Below are 17,177 nucleotides of genomic sequence, written 5' to 3'. Positions count from 1 at the left end.
ATAATTGTAATTAATTATTTAATTGTGTTTTTGCAATTGAGTATTAGAGCATATACTGTACGTATATACAGATTACATTTTTGTTTACCTTTGAGGCTTTGTAAAACAAATTAACGCAGAGCAGACATGACAAATAATTTCACCCATTTTCTACCATTATGAATTGGTCCTCACTAATGCTCATTCTAAGATGACACCATTTCTGTCGACTCACTCTGTCTCAGAGGAGTACTGAGGACAGTTCAAAAACCTGCCCACCAGTGACATCATCGGTAGGCAGGTCATTTCAAACAACATTTCAAATATATTATAATAATATATTATATAATATATATATTATTTTTATTCATGCAAAAATAATTCGATGATGATGACATAGGTAGGCAGGTTTCTGAACTGTCCACAGCTCACCAAAGAGAAACAGAGTGAGTAGATGGACATTGCGCCATCTTATAATGACCAGGGAGGACCATGCCGTTGAAATTGGGTGAAATGTTGCAAATAACGGATCAGGTGATTAATTGTGACAGGACTAGCAGTACCTCTGGAGTGGGATGGACGGGATTGTGGCGATGGTGAGAAGGAGGAACAATGCATTGTGGGTCAGCTCCAGCGTGTCTGTGTTAAGGCATAAAACACAGAGCACCAACGCAGCCGCCACAAAAAACCAGTCCCCCAACATCGACTCTCTCCCAGAGGCCACTTTACTGGGCTCCGTGATCAAAACAGACACCACAAACTCCTCCCAAGCCCTGATCAACCAGTATGTGGCGTGGAGCCCAAACTTTGTTGTATGGTAGCAATCTTGGCGCAGGTGGCCGTAGTAGCTAGAGAACAGCTGGGCCACCGAGATAATCGAGACCCAGGCAACACCTAAGAAAGAAAAGAAAGAAAGAACGAAAGAAAGAAAGAAAGAAAGAAAGGAAAAGAAAAAAAGAAAGAAAAGACAGACAGACAGACAGACAGACAGACAGACAGACAGACAGACAGACAGACAGACAGATAGACCTTTATTGATCCTGCAGGTGAAATTCCTTTGCCAGATGCAGCACGGCAGCTTAGAACACAGGGCAGATACAGCTACAGATAACTGTAGCAACAAGATACCCATAAATAATGGTGCTCAAAGATGCAAGGGTATGTCAACACTATGTATCAGTGGGGAGGAAAAATACTAATACTAGCTAATAAAAACAGAATCAATACAGACCTAAGGCAAAGGTCTGGATGTATCCGAAGCTGTAGAAAGCAAAGATGAAGGGAGAAACGGTGTCACTAAAGAATCCCAGGGCCACAGGATCGGCGTACTTCGTGTTCTTCTTCTTCTCTTGCCCGATGCTCTGAGCGTTCGTAGAGTTGGCGGTCCCTATCAGGAGAATGTTGAACAGCGGGGTCCCGAAGCCCTTGAGGGCCAGACGCTGAGTCAGGCCTTTCACCAGGAGAATGGCCGAGCCGTAAATGGCAAAGACGAGGATGAGAAGTTCAAAAACGCCAGAGACCACAAGGGCCCACTGGCTGGTCACCACGCCCACCGCTTCGAACACCAGCGTGACAGTGATGGCACCGAACACGAAAGGCATGATGTAGTTGACCGTGGCCGAGCAGAAGGCCAGCAGGAAGGACAGCAGGATGTACGGCACCAGACCAGAGATGGCAGATTCTTTTAGGGACAGAGCTGATGATGCTGGGGTGATGTTTGTCACAGACAGATTGCTGGGCAGGTGACTCGACAGGGACGTGTTGTTCATAGAGTCGTAGGGCGAGAACATTTCTAAAGCAGAAGCTTGATCGGCGGCTCCGAAGTAGATTCTGGTGACACCATAGCTGCTCCAGAGAGCGGCGTATCCGATGAAGGCAGTGGCACTCAGGTGGTCGTATTTTCGGAAGGATAGGAGGCCTGCTACCAGTTGGCATATACCACCGATCAGGATGAGGTGAACACCTGCAGAACATTTTCAAATCTATCTATTAATTCACAAAACCTGTGTGCATGTGTGTCTGTCTGTGTGTCCAGGGCAAAACTCGGCCGCTGTCATTTCACTTGGGTTTTACCTGCTAGAATATTCTCCACACCTTGTGGTGGGACGCCGGTGCGAGCAGTGTTGAAGTTCTGTAGGAGGACCAGGAGTGCACTGATGCCGTTGGACAGCAAGCCCAGGACTCCAGGCTCCCCATAGAAGCTGGCTGGGAAACCATCTGATGTTGACATGCTTTCTCCTTTGACAAGTTAGAGTTTTGGCTCAGCTAAAACAATGGAAAAATGAAGCAACAAAACAATTGAAAAGAAAACGTAAATCTGAAAGAGAATTATGTTCTGAAGATAATACTTTCATCATTTAACATTTTTGAAATAATGTATTGTCTAATCCAGTGTTTCTCAAAGTGAGGTCCCACAGGGGTGGTGGGCTAGTGGGAGCATGTGGTGTGGGTGTGAGAGGGAGCGGTGAGGGTATGGCCAGTATGGCAGTATGGAGGTGGAGGTGGGGGGTATAGGGGGTGGGAGTTATGTGTATGGTGAGGGTTATGGGGTGTGTGTGTGTGTGGGGGGGGGGGGGGGGTTGTGTGGGGTTATGTTTTGTAAAATTGGAGCTTGAGATGTACAAAAGTATTGGCATCAAAATATACATAGGGCTCTATTCTGTGGCACGCTATACCCCTACCCGTTAACCTTTACCCACAATTTTCTACCACTTACCCGTTGAATACGGATAAGGGAGCTAGCGCTGTCCCTAAACGCTATTCTGCACCTGCTATACCCGTTCTCCATTATGCCAACACCGTTATATGCGGGTGGAGGCGTGCCCGTGGGCGTGTTGTTGCTATATCCCCAAAATTGCTATTCTGCCCACACACACGGGGGTGGCTTTGGGAAAGCGCACAGCGGATTCTAAAACCACCCGCAAGAGCGCACAGACTGCAATGGATTCGTGGAGACGGCCAGGGCGCACAGCGCGCACCTCTCTCTACTATGCTATTATTGTCAACAAATCTCTGTGATTATAATTTGACTATAATCAGCAGAAGGGAGGGTGTCAATTCCTTGTGTCAATTGTGTTTAATAAGATGATAGTCTATTTAAAGAAGACAATTTGTGCATAGTACAATGCAATGCTCCAACTTAGACACGTCAGTTTTATTCATCGATTACGCAGGAAATAATGAACTGATTACAAAAATATAAAATTCTCTCTAATCAGTAACATGTAGTGATACTTATGTCTATCAAATGTGGGTTTATTGAAAGGCAAACAAAGTCCAGAGCTTAGAAGCCAAACATTGGGTGTGTGCACCATGTTAAATCCCCACAGTGCGGCTGCAGAGTGGTTGCCAGAATTTGCAAAAAATAAGCAACCAGGTCTATGAAAACAAGCCCAAAAGAAGCGACTATAATAGGCCGCATGAGCACTTCAAACCTATATATAACATTTCAAAGTGACATGAACAAGCGCACGTGTCCACAGTAAGCTGATAGTATAGTATGAATGGAGTTTCTAGCCGAAAGTATGTAGGACTAGTAGTGTGGCAAAGTTTTGGGAAGATAGCCTACTATAAATAGTTATATGCTGCTGCTGCTGCAGTGAGCCCACAATAATTGCAGTGGAGTAACAAGTACAATATTTGCCTCTGAGATGTAGTGGAGAAGAAGTAAAAGTACTTCAAAAAGTACTTTTACTTGTACACAGTACCTATACTGTAAATTTTGTACTGTAAATGTTTGCCTTGTTCCGGCCAGCAAAGCCATCAATCACACTGAAAACACACACAGAAAACGCACACACAAACACACATGCACTAACATGCACTCCAACACACACACACACACACACACACACACACACACACACACACACACACACACACACACACACACACACACACACACACGCACACACACGCACACACACACACACACACACACACACACACACACACACACACACACACACACACACACACACACACACACACACACACACACACACACATCTTTGATATTTCTTATTATTCCTTGGGTGGCACACCAGTTTGTATTTGCATTGCAATGAAGATATTAATCTGTCTTGTGTTTTGCATTTTTCCTACAAACTACACATCACTCAAAGCTGTTTTTTGGTAAGATTAAATTCTACAATTATTTGAAAACTTTATTTACTAGTTACTTTGCAGATGTAAATTATTACTCAGGTGAACAACGTGTCGCATGGCGACGCGTTGTGAGCTTGTAGATCGTCTATTTTCAAACATTTTACTACTTTTACTTTCGGTACTTTAAGTACATTTTGATACCAATAGTTGTGTACTTTTACTCAAGTAAATTTTGAATTCCGGACTTTTACTTGTAACAGAGTACTTCTACATTGCAGTATTGATACTTTTACTTAAGAATAAAAAAGAATAGAGTAGAGTACCTCAGCACCGTATGGGTCAGCAACTTTCAAAGTCTCCACTTGTGTTTTAGAATACACTTAGAATATTGTGAAAAGCCATAGGAAATTAACTGTATTCATACTGTAAGAAAGTTCACAAACAAACTCAGAGCAGTAACTGTAAGTGCTGTTACTTTGATTAATTTTGTGTGCTTTCCCCATTTTGTCACAACAACCAGGCTCATAGAGACATAGACATAGTTTAGTTTAATGACTTCATGGTCATCACAAAACAAGAAGTCTGTCTCCGATTTACATTTTTGTGTGACACAAGAAATAGTTTGCAGTAGTATTAATTAATTTATGCTCCGTTTTGTACTTCGTCACATGCGAGTGTCACACAAAAGTCAAAATAGCAGGTGTGCATTTATAAATCAGCTATTTTTGAAAAATAGACATTTTTCATGCAATGACATGCCCAAAGTCATATTTTATAAATATCTAACCAACCAATATTTAACTGCCTCCATTGGAACACAGGTTCTTTTTTTTCCCATTTCCTGAAAAGTTTTGGACATACAAGGTTTCCACAGAATGGATGTAGTCTGATATTTACCTCTAGTGGAGGCTGGAAGAGAGTGGAGGCTGGAAGAGATTGGAGTGTAGAGCTGCCTGGTCTGGAGACATGCTGTGAGTTCATATACCTTTACTGGCTGAAGGAAATGCCCCGGGACCATCCTTTTGATGACATCACCCCCCACCCCACACCTAAAGAAGTCCACTTCCTCCATCGCCCTGCACACTCCTCAGCTGACGACGACAACGATTATGATGATGATGATGATGATGATGATGATGATGATGATGATGATGATGCCCTCTGTGGAAATCCCTCCCATTTATTTGGGAGAAATCTTCCTCATGACTTCTTGGCTCGTTATCAGTTGTGTTCATCAACGCCGGACTATATAATGAGACTCACACCTGAACAGCATCAGTATCAACGGTCATCACCTCCTGACAGAAGGACAGCAACACAACGGCTGGAAGGAGCAGAAAACAGATTGAAGTAAAACCCCTCCATGACACCATGCTCACCAAAGTACAGGTAAACATTTATACTGTTTTTCAGGGGTTTTGGGGGTTATGTTAGAAGCCTTCAGCTGCATCTTCTGCCTCTCGTCTGTGTCTCTAAACAAGACCAGGAGACCTGGTTCTGCCAGACCCCAAATGAAGTCCTAGTATGTAACACACCTACAAACCACTTTATAACTGAAGTTCATGATGTCATGAATAGTTTGTGACGAAAAAAGACGTCACAAACTTTTTTTTGGCTGGGGCCGGAGGACAAATGACCCCTGCCCATGTATGGACGAAACAGATACAAAGCCTCATGTATGCCCGACCCCCCACTAAAAGAAGGATATTCCACCTTTTAGTGCAGTAAGGATAAGGATAATTCCTTTTAACAGGTCGTTCATGAAAGTCCTTGCGGTCTTGTTTCCAATGAGAACCTGTGAGCAATTAAGGGTTAAGAGTCTTGCTCAGGGACAAATTTCATTTCATCGACACATATGCTGACCTGGCCTGGAATCGAACCTGGGGCCTCTGGCTCCCTAGGCAGGCTCACTGACCATTCAGCTATTACCCTGTAAAAAGGTGGAGTAAAAAGTCTCAGAAGGAAAGCTTCACATTCTGATCATGTTTAATGTTTTGGGATATTTGAATCATTCTGGATCTGTCATTTGATCTTTATTTAATGTTGATGAAGTTGGACGGTGCAGTAGTCATTGTGCACCTGGTTCAGCTGACTCACGCACACAATGGCTCTTTCATGAGAGACATGCTGGCAGAGCAACACTCATAACGACACCCATGTAAGAGCTAAAGGTTGAATTCATAAGATCTGTCTGACAAAGAGAGCCAGAAGGTCACTGTTCTCATCCACTGCTTCTAATTGATGTCCTCCGTCACATGTTACTGTATCCTTGCTTTTGGGTTGGAAACCTTGTATGTCCAACACTGTTACTTTTCAGTAAATGTAAAAGAACCTGCGTTCCAAAGGATTGATGTATTATTTAGTCACCAACACTTGTTAATGCTTTTCACTGGTTCACTATTTATAAAACCCACAGACAGACTTAACCACTTTCACTTTAAAAAGTTTTGAAAAGTAACGAAAATATTTTCACTACTTTCGTGCGACACTCTTGTACGAAGAAAGTAGGCCATTAATTCAAGAGCAAAAACATTAAAAGTTGAAATGTGGAGATACAAGGTTTCTGGCCCGACAGCAACGGTATGCAGTATGGACACGCACAAAGCTTCTCTGTAAGCCCACACACCTCAGTGAAATCACTTGACATCCTCTCTTACAGAAACCCATCAGGACACTTTGTGGAATCAGAAGAATGCACCTGTACATCAAGGAATGTAAGAACTAACTCCATCTCAACTCTCATAACACCACTGACACTCAAACTGTGGAGGAAGAAAGGCATATATTTGCTCACTTTAGCTTGCTTGGCGGTGCCTCCCGTGGCACCGCCACACTTGAGATGGCGCGGCTCCGTCGTTTTAACAGTTTTGTTGTCGGATCGTCAAAAACGCTGAGAACTGGATTTACCGATTCGCTAATGCGAAGTCCCTAAAAGTCAACATGTGCCTTATTTGCGCCTCCCTTCAAGGCACATGTTGACATTTGGTGACTAACTCACAGTATGCCTTTTGGGGAGTGAGACAGTGTTGGTTGCGTTCCACCTCAGCAATCCATCTCCCAGGGGTCTAGCACATTGCGAAACGAGGATAGACTCCCTCGCCCTGGCTGACACCGACAATAAGCCTTTCCGACTACTTACTTACAGGTCTGTAACTCTGAGAACCAACTCTCTGAGAATTAAAACGTTTGAGAACCACTGACTAATAAGGTCAAGTATGATAATACTTCATAATTTCTGTTCTCTCACGGACCGATGCGTTTGTTTATCGTTTATGTCAAGAAGACAAGACAAATATGTGTATTTGTCTTCAGGTTGGCTATAATGAAAGAGTGCCATTACTGTAAATATTGGGCCGGTCTCATGTTGGTTCTGTCAAACTGCTCTGTCTGTTTTGACAGATGAGTTAACTAAAGTGGTGGAAAGTACTGTACTTACAAGTGACTTTGTAGATTTGGACGCAATGTGAAGCGAGATTCTGAGGCTGCACTATCCTGTCCTGTCCTGTCCTGTCCAGTCCGATATTGTTGTGTTGTCACTAGTGTGATAGGCCTACTGATACTGTCTGATTGATGACACTGATGCTGCTGAGATGAGCTGTACCCAAAACAAACCACCTGATGTCCCTACTTTGGGCATGTAATTGTTGTTGGCGAAAACAAGCTTGAACGCAATTTTTGCCATTCGTTGTATGACAAAGTAATTAAAGGACGACTTCACCCATCTTCATATAATTGGTCCTCACTAATACCCATGATGAAATGGTAAAAAAAAAAAAAATCTACTCAGTCTGTCTCATAGGAGTGCTGCGGAAACTTCAGAAACCCGCCTACCAAATTGAGGATGCAGAAGATGTATATATCTTCGCAGCAACGATAACAGGTTTCTTGCTGATTGGAGCGGGCATTACACTTGTGTATCGAAAAATTGCCAAGATGAGAGCTGCCCGGGACGGTGCGGAGGCGGGTAGAGCGCTGGCTACTCTGACGGGTATGGCCACTGAGCTAAGACGCGACATGGATAACATCACCGAGTGGATCCCCAAACTGGACGCAAAGTTGGGCAACATCACTGAATTGAGGCACGAGATGGACAACAACAACGAAAGGGTCCGTGGTTTGGACACGAAGCTAGACAAGATCATGGCACGTGCGGAGGTCGAAGCTAGAGGTGCCGCTGAGCGAGCCGGTGCTCTTCGCGCCGACATAACCGCGCTGCAAGGCTATTTGACCATGATCAGAGCGGGCATGGACAGACTGGAAGGCCCACATTTGGATAAATAGTAGATAAATTGTCTGCTTTGGATTTTTTAGGATCGATTTGGACCCCCCCAAGCCAAAAACCTGGACTTTTCACCCAGCGAAATGCAGAGAAGAAGATGCCCACCCCATCACTGAATTGGCAACATCACTGAATTGAGGCACGAGATGGACAACAACAACGAAAGGGTCCGTGGTTTGGACACGAAGCTAGACAAGATCATGGCACGTGCGGAGGTCGAAGCTAGAGGTGCCGCTGAGCGAGCCGGTGCTCTTCGCGCCGACATAACCGTGCTGCAAGGCTATTTGACCATGATCAGAGCGGGCATGGACAGACTGGAAGGCCCACATTTGGATAAATAGTAGATAAATTGTCTGCTTTGGATTTTTTAGGATCGATTTGGACCCCCCCAAGCCAAAAACCTGGACTTTTCACCCAGCGAAATGCAGAGAAGAAGATGCCCACCCCCCCCTCCCCCCCCCCCCCCAGAACCGTCCCCATACCAAGAACCCACCCCCCCCTCCACCAGCCCCCCCTCATGGACACCTGGTGTTATGACTTTGGTTCGGAAGCCATTCAAGGACGTCTCACACAGCCTTACAATTCGCTGCTATCGCACAACAACAACATGCGATAAGCTCTGCCATCAGCCAAGAGACTGCTCTGAACTGGGTGAAGCCCAAGGACATGTCACAGAGTTCCACATACACACACACACACACACACACACACACACACACACACACACACACACACACACACATGTCTGCACTACATGCCTTCGCACCCCCCCCCCCCCCCTGCTCCTATCACCGTCCTGCTCCCCTCCCCACTCCACCCTGGTGTTTTTTTGCTCCTCGGACGCTCTGCCCCCTTTTGGGAGCAGAGCGTGCGAGCAGTGCTTTTTTTTGCCTGTGTACCCCATTCTATCCCACCCCCGCTCCCCGTCCAAAACTCTTCCTAAGAGGGATCGTTTAGCGCCATGGTGGTATATGGTTATGTTTGTTGTTCATGTTTCATTGAGAGGCAACGAAGTTGCCGCCTTGTATCATGTCATCGTTCGTGCCAGTCCACTGTTTACGGCTGCTGTGGTGTTGTTTTTTATTAAGCTGCACTAAAATGAATTTCACCCACTTTTTTACTTTGTAAACCTGTGATGTGACAATAAAACTGATTCTGATTCTGATTCTGATACCAGTGACAACGTTTTCAAAATTCAATTTTTTTTATTTCAATTTTTATTAACACGAGAACAATGGCATCCGTTATAGCATGCTAACTTTCCAGGAAGAGAAAGCCTGCAGTTTCAATTAGCTTCGATTCCCCATTGATAATGTCACTGGTAGGCGGTTTTCTGAACTGTCCACAGCCCTCCTATGAGACACAGACCTAGTAGACAAAATATATAATGAGCATTAGTGTGGACCAATTATATGAAGATAAGTTGAAAATCGGTGAAGTCGTCCTTTAAGGACTTACAGTAAGTGGTTAAATGTGATTTATTGATTGATTGATTGATTGATTGATTGATTGATTGATTGATTGATTGATGTCTCTCCTGTCCTCCCCCATCATCATCACTTTGGAGGGCGGCCATATCTGAATGGGTAGAGAGGCTGTCTGGTAATCAGAAGCTGAAACTGAATTTCCCCAGTGGGATTTCAAAAGTTTACCTCAAAGGGATAGTTCCTATCGATTGGTCACCCCATGGAGACTTGAATTCAAGGATCTTTTTTAGTTTTTGTCACATTCCTAAGCCAATAATTTGATGACCAGCGGACCGGGTAGGCAGCGGTTCCGGTAGGAGACACAAAGGAGATTCTTTGTGTCTCCTACCGGGAACCATGCCGGTCATCAAATTATTGGCTTAGGAATGCGACAAAAGCAAAAAAATATCCATGAATTCAAGTATCCATGGGGTGACTAATCGATAGATAAAACGCAATTTTGGGGGTGAACTATCCCTTTAAATGTATTTTCCCTTTACTCCAGCGGCGGTGCGGCCGGCCGTGGAGGACACAGTGGCCCCACCGGCCCCTGAGGAGACAGTGACAGGCAGCTTTGGGAGGTTCATCAGCGAGGTGAAGCCTCAGCACCTGTCCCCCACCGTCCTGCATCGCAGTAAGAGGATGGTGCTGGACAGCATCGGGGTGGGCCTGATCGGCAGCACCACAGAGGTGTTTGAACTGGCCCTGCAACACTGCAAGGTAATGAGCCACTTAAACCCGGGGTCCCTCGAGGCTCTATACTAGGTACTCTAGTGTTTGCCTCAACACTAAATCTCTTTGCTGAATCGACTGTTTTCGCTGGATGTTCGCCCCCAGAATAGGGACACTGGGGTTCAAGAGGTTAAAATACAAATAAAGTGAAACGTAGGAATAGGAGAAGATGTTGTGGTTTGAGTATCTTTGAGTAGCTTCCATCAGGGCTTGTCCAGAAACCTCCCACCAAAGTTATTAGAGTTAACTCTAAACTACAACCTAGACCGTGGTGTGGAAAAAACTAGACTTTAGAAAAAAGAAAAAAAGTCTTGTGTTTGTATTGTAAAACATATCTGTGCATGCTTGCCATGCGTGCTTAGTCACCTGTCCTCTGCCTCCGCCCCTCAGCACGCATACGCTGCCAGTGACATCAGCCGTGTGTACGGCCGCACGGGCACCAGGCTGTCCCCAACACTGGCAGCCTTCGTCAACGGGGTGGCAGTGAGTACAACCGAATACTGTAGAACCTGGTACTGACACAACAGGAGACCTCAAACATTTACTGTACCATAAATACTTATTACTTACCTATATAAGCTGCTTGTTGTCTGCAGACTCACTCTATGGACTTTGATGACACGTGGCATCCTGCCACTCACCCCTCGGGTGCCGTGCTTCCTGCTCTCCTGGCCATCTGTGACCTGCTGCCTATGTACCGCAGGCCCCGCGGCCTGGACCTACTAACGGCCTTCAACGTAGGCATCGAGATTCAGGGCCAACTGCTGAGGTTCTCCAACGACGCCCAAAACATACCGAAGTGGTGAGAGGTCTTACACAGTGATTCTCAGCCATCTGTCATGGACCCCCAGTTTGATATGCATTAGTCCACGGATCCCCATTTGATACCTTTTAATTTTTTCATCTCTGGGACCCCAATCTACATTATAAAATCCTCAGCATTAATTTAACTCTGAGAGTGTACAAAATGTAACCAACTGAAGCTGTACGGGTCCATTTGGTTCCATTTGTAAGGGTCCATTTGGACCCTCTGTAGTCCCTGGACCCGACGTTGAGAAACAGTGGTCTTGCAGACAGGTAGGATACAAAGGTAAAGGGGGTTAAAGGGGCATTTCACTTTAAAACACTTCTGGGGTAATTTTAATGTCTACTCTGGCTTTTGTGTGCACCCCAGACGGTTTTAAGTTGCTTGATTCAGTATTTAGATATTTAATATGTATTTGATATATAAAACCTGCTGTAAAAAAACTGCTATATAAATCCATTTAACTTCAAACTCCATGTTATTTACCATGTTACTCATTGAAAATACACGTCCCTGCTTCTGGTGACTGATATTGTTCTTCTAATGCGTTAGGGTAAGTCAATTACTTTTCCCCCCTTTTTTAAAATTAAATTAAATAATGTAACTTTGTAGTAGTATAGAGTATTTAATGAAAAACGTAATAGAAAAATAAAAAACGTTGCCATCTTATAATGATCATTAGTAAGGACCAATTATATGAAGATAGGTTGAAAATGCTTGAAGTGCTCCTAGGGTAGTTCAAGAGCCATATTTGACTCAAAACATATTGTGACCCAATACATTTTCTTTATGAAAGAGTACTGCAATGAGTCAAATGTGCTGTCCTGAAACACAGCGTCTCTACTCATGGTGCTCCACCACACAACACATGCTTACAGTAGCTGTCTTTATTCCTAGCAGCTCTGCTGTCACAACAAAATGAAGGCTTTTTCAGCTGATGCACCCAATGAAAACAAAACAAAAAACACAGCTCCTCGGGCATTAGAGCAAGATATCTGAACCAAGGAACAAGGCGTTTACATGCACACAGTTGGTTAAAATAGATATTTATAACCTAGGAGTAGGAATCTTAAGCAAAGCCCCTTTGAGTTCAATGTCCAGGATTTGAACTCGGGTCTCCTGTGTGAGAAGGGACACTAAAGCCAAACATCTTAACCACTAGCCTGAAGGGAAATCCTTTTATTTATCCCTTACATGATGACCGGCTGTATGTTGATTATCCCTTGCTTAATGACCATTGTAGGAATATGAAGCCGATTTACTGCCTGCTGTCACTATAGCGTATTGCGACCATTACAAGCGTATTGCGACCATTACAAGCAGCAATACCGGCCTCCGGTATTGCTGCTTGCAGCTATATATTTATTATTAGTATTAATGCTGCTACTACAATATGGTGAGGAACCAGAACAAAATAATTTGTATTCTTAGATACAATAACAATAAATAAAATCACCTAGGGGTCTCTCAGTCCCTCGCTGAATTCTGAACCCTCTCCATCCTCAGGTTCCACCCTCCCAGCGTAGTCGGCACCATGGGAAGCGCCGCAGCGTGTGCACATCTCCTGTCGCTGGACAGCTCTCAGTGCAGCCATGCCTTGGCCATAGCTGCCTCTCTAGCTGGAGCACCCATGTGCAACGCCGCCACCCAGACCAAACCCTTCCACATCGGCAACGCTTCCCGCCTAGGGATGGAGGCGGCTCTGCTTGCCTCACGAGGCCTGGAGGCCAGCCCCCTGGTCCTGGACGCTGTGCCAGGGGTTAGCACCTTCAACGCCTTTTATGAAGACTACGTGCCACGCCATATGACCTCCCCCGACGACGAAGAACATGCATTCCTCCTGGAGGAGCAGGACATAGCCTTCAAACGCTTCCCTGCTCATCTGGGGATGCACTGGGTGGCGGAGGCCGCCACCGCCGCCCGCGAACGGCTCACGGGCGGTGAGTCCCATTCGACCGTCCTTCCCGCTCAGGTGCAGGACATCCTGCTTCGAATCCCACACTCTAAGTACATCAACAGGTAGGGTTGTCATGATCATGACATTTTAGTTGATTCATTTGTCACACAAATAATTGCGATTGTGTTTTTGTCATTGCACACTGGAACATATAAAGATTACATTTCTGCTTTTGTAAACAAACATTGCACGGGTCAGATATGACTAATAACAAATATACAACAAAATAACTGACAATGACTGGTACAAAGAATCAAAATAAATAATGTACTATGGCCAAAACAGGCCGTATTTAATCATTTGATACTTTCAAAATTGTAAAACAAATAGTGGAATCTACAACCTCACAATGCGTCGCAGTGTAACGCTGAGCTTGTAGATGGGCTATTTCCGTATTTTTTTAACAGATGAATTTATACAGATGAATGGAAATGATTCTGATGATTATTACTAATTATCGCCGGCCCACCCGCCGGCCGGTCCTCCCTTAAGCCATCAGGTGATTCTGTAATAACTGTGACCTGCCTGTTAACAGGCCCTTCCCCAACTCTGAGCACGAGGCACGCCACTCCTTCCAGTTGACCGCCTGCAGTGCTCTCCTGGACGGTGAGGTGACGATTTGGTCCTTCTCCCCGGCCGCCTTGCAGCGCCCTGAACTGCTGGCCCTGTTGAGTCGCGTCCGTGTGGAGCATCCGGACGACAACCCAGCCAACTTCGACCGCATGTACGCCGAGGTCCAGGTGACGCTGGCCGGAGGAGACATCCTGAAGGGCCGCTGTGACACCTTCTACGGTCACTGGCGCAACCCACTGAGCGCTGAAAGCCTGAGGCAGAAGTTCTGTGATAACGCAGGAGCAATACTTCCTCCTGAGAAGGTTGAAGGGCTGCTTGAGGCAGTCGAAGAGCTTGAAAGAGTTGAGGATTGCACAGTCCTTCTCTCACAGCTGCAGTGAATCTGCCAGAGCTCCAAAATGATACAAATATTTTGTCATCTCTTCACATAATTAATAATAATTGGAAGATTTTGCAGAATTGTTCCTCCTTTTAATTAGGGGTGCAACAGTTAATCGAACTAATCTATTTAATTGATAATAAATAATACAATAATCGATTTTGAGAGAAAACTTTTAAGTTTAGCCCCCACCCCCCCCCCATTTTTAAAAAAATGGGGGGGGGGGGGGGGCGTTGCAATGTGACACATTGTGAGTGTGTACATTGGCTATTTTAGCCATTTCTGTTTGATACTGTCATACGAACAAGTATGATGCTACTTTTAACCCATTCAGACCTGAGGCCGATTCTAAAAACGCCTTCTAAATGCCACCAGTTTTCTGAAAAACTCAATGTTTGTTAACTATTAATTATTTCTCAGCCTCTGTAGCAGATAGACACATGAAATGACACAGACGCTTTCCCAGATTGAAAGGTATAATTATAATGAATATATTAATTATTAATTCATATAAGATGACAATCAATTAGTTGATTAGTAGCTATGGGTCAACCCAAAATATATGCAGAGGAAATATTACCACATCCACTTTGTTCAGATGCAGGTGCGTTGGACAGTGACAACTTTCTTTCTTGCTTTTTCCTTTATTTATTCAGGGAAGCCAATAGACCATATTCACACGGCGGCCATGTTTCTATGAAGTCAATGAAAGTAGCCACCCCGGGTGGCGGCACTTTCAATGTTAAATTCCAATATGGCCGCCGTGTGAATATGGTCTATTGAGAGCAAGCTCTCTTTTTCAAGGACGCCCTGATAATAACATATGAAATATATATATAATGAGAAACAATAACAAACATTTGAATCACATTACAATGTCACAGATGCAAATAAACATAGTGCTAGATGAAACAGGTGCAGTCACTATGTAGTGTGTCCTCAAGAAGCACCCTAAATGTCTCTATTGAGACCAATCGCACCAGTTTAAGAGAGTCCTGAAGTTTGTTACATTTGTGTGGAGCATAATACATGACAGCAGTCTTTCCTTGTTCACTGCTCTTACGTGGACTGGTATATCTACGTGTTGAATGTACAGTAACCTCTGGTTCCAAAAGCGATGATAGATATAAAGGAAGTTTACCACACAAGGCCTTATAAATACATAAAATACAATGTTGCTCTGTACGAACTGCGAGAGATGGCCAACCCACTTTATCATATAAAATACAGTGATGGGTGAGATAATCATCGCCAGTAATAAAACGCTAAGCACTGTGGTAGACTGCTTTCAGAGGCTTCAGTGTGGAGAGTGAAGCATGCATACAGTATACAGTATATCCCCATAGTCAAATACAGACATTGTTACAGATTTCTGCTGGTAAAAGAAAAACAGGACCTGTTTTTGTAAAGGAAGCCAATTTGATAATATGCTGCATCAACTGAAGCAAACATGAAAAAGGTATTTCATGAATAAAGGTCCCGCACACTGCTCTTGCTCAGCAGCATCGTTTTTTATTCAAATTGAGACGTTTCGGTCCCTCTGGACCTTCATCAAGAGTGTCTCAACCCAAAATATAAAAGTGAAGAAAGGGTTGCTCATAGCCACGATGCAGGATAATTTATTGAGTACCAAGTACCAACGTTTCGACCTGGATAGGTCTTCTTCAGAATACTGTAAGCACAGTTGAGCAAACAATTTGACATTGACAACTTCACCATGCTGCTCTTAAAAATATATATTTTACTTACAGAATTGTGATTTCAAAATAATATAACATGACATTGCTGTGAGTTGTAATAATTAACTTCCCATTCCCATGAAGCGACTAACATAGCAACAGCTAATTATAAAGTGGTGTTTGGGGCGATTTATGTCAACTTTATATGATATCTGAAATTGGGGTGGCAACTGGGGTGGCAAGGACTTAAGTTTTGGATCATGTGTGTGCATACTTTATCATTTAGGTCCTCTTACTGGATGTGAAAATGTTTATTTGGAGGATAGATAAATACCATATTTGTAAAAAAGGTAATGAATATTTGCTTTCTTGTATCATTTTCAACTTGTACTATATTGAATAAAACATAATTAAACTATTATCTGTGTATCTTTCATATTTTTCAATGCGGATTGCAGCAACAATTACACATTAGTTTGGGGCTAATCAAAGTTTTATTTTAATTTTGCAGTTGTAAAGTAAAGTTTTAGTCAGCTCCATGGATAGTGGGCAAATAAAAACAAGATAAAGTACTCAAGATAAAGTAAATATGCATTTACATTTTTACAATTAAAAACCTGTTGCATAAATCAACAGTCCATACTTTCTTTGAGACACACATACGGGTATTTCGGGGCGTGGCCGAATCCACCATTACCTTTTCGGGTGAAACAACACAAATTGCACTAGGGAATTTACACATTGTTACATTTTATGGGATTATTTCGTCATGGCGCAACACATGGTGAAGTATAGCAGTGCAGGTCATTGCAACAACCACCGATCTTGTGAAAAATGAAAATGGGGCTGCCAAATATTCTAAACGTTCCCGCGATTCTGCCAATAAATATTTTTCTTTGAAACACATCTTTTTTTGCCGGGCCAAACAAAGGCATCACGTGACCTTGATTCCCTTCCCCTATTCGCTCATACTAGGACATGACATATCAGTAGGCAGAAGAATAAGTACATAGCCTACAGTAGACAAGGTAGCCATGGTTCACATGACGCTCGTCTGCCACAAGCGTCATGGAACCGAGAGTTCCTGGTTTTCGATTTACATTAAATGAGTTACATTGACAACTCTCACATGCAGAGCCTTCTAGAACGTCATACACAGGTTACTGGTATGGTTGCTTATTTCTCTCGCAGAATCTGGCAACACTGGGCAGTGCGTCTACG

The 17,177-nt window shown here is 43.8% G+C and overlaps 1 protein-coding gene across 1 annotated transcript; it reads left to right on the top strand.

Moving 5' to 3' along the window:
• Window positions 1-5,373: 5,373 nt before the first annotated feature.
• LOC308079512 (cis-aconitate decarboxylase-like) lies at window positions 5,374-14,391 on the top strand. The gene is made up of 7 exons (XM_080421058.1): window positions 5,374-5,475; window positions 6,746-6,800; window positions 10,337-10,551; window positions 10,954-11,046; window positions 11,160-11,365; window positions 12,875-13,387; window positions 13,861-14,391. The coding sequence occupies exons 1-7, from the start codon at window positions 5,458-5,460 to the stop codon at window positions 14,276-14,278; spliced, it is 1,518 nt and encodes a 505-aa protein (XP_080277184.1). The 5' UTR covers window positions 5,374-5,457; the 3' UTR covers window positions 14,279-14,391.
• The last annotated feature ends 2,786 nt before the right edge of the window (window positions 14,392-17,177 follow it).

The sequence above is a fragment of the Gymnoscopelus braueri genome (assembly GCF_963280865.1).
Source record: "Gymnoscopelus braueri genome assembly, chromosome: 23".
NCBI classification, from domain to species: Eukaryota; Metazoa; Chordata; class Actinopteri; order Myctophiformes; family Myctophidae; genus Gymnoscopelus; species Gymnoscopelus braueri.
This window is presented reverse-complemented; position numbering and strand designations above follow the sequence as displayed.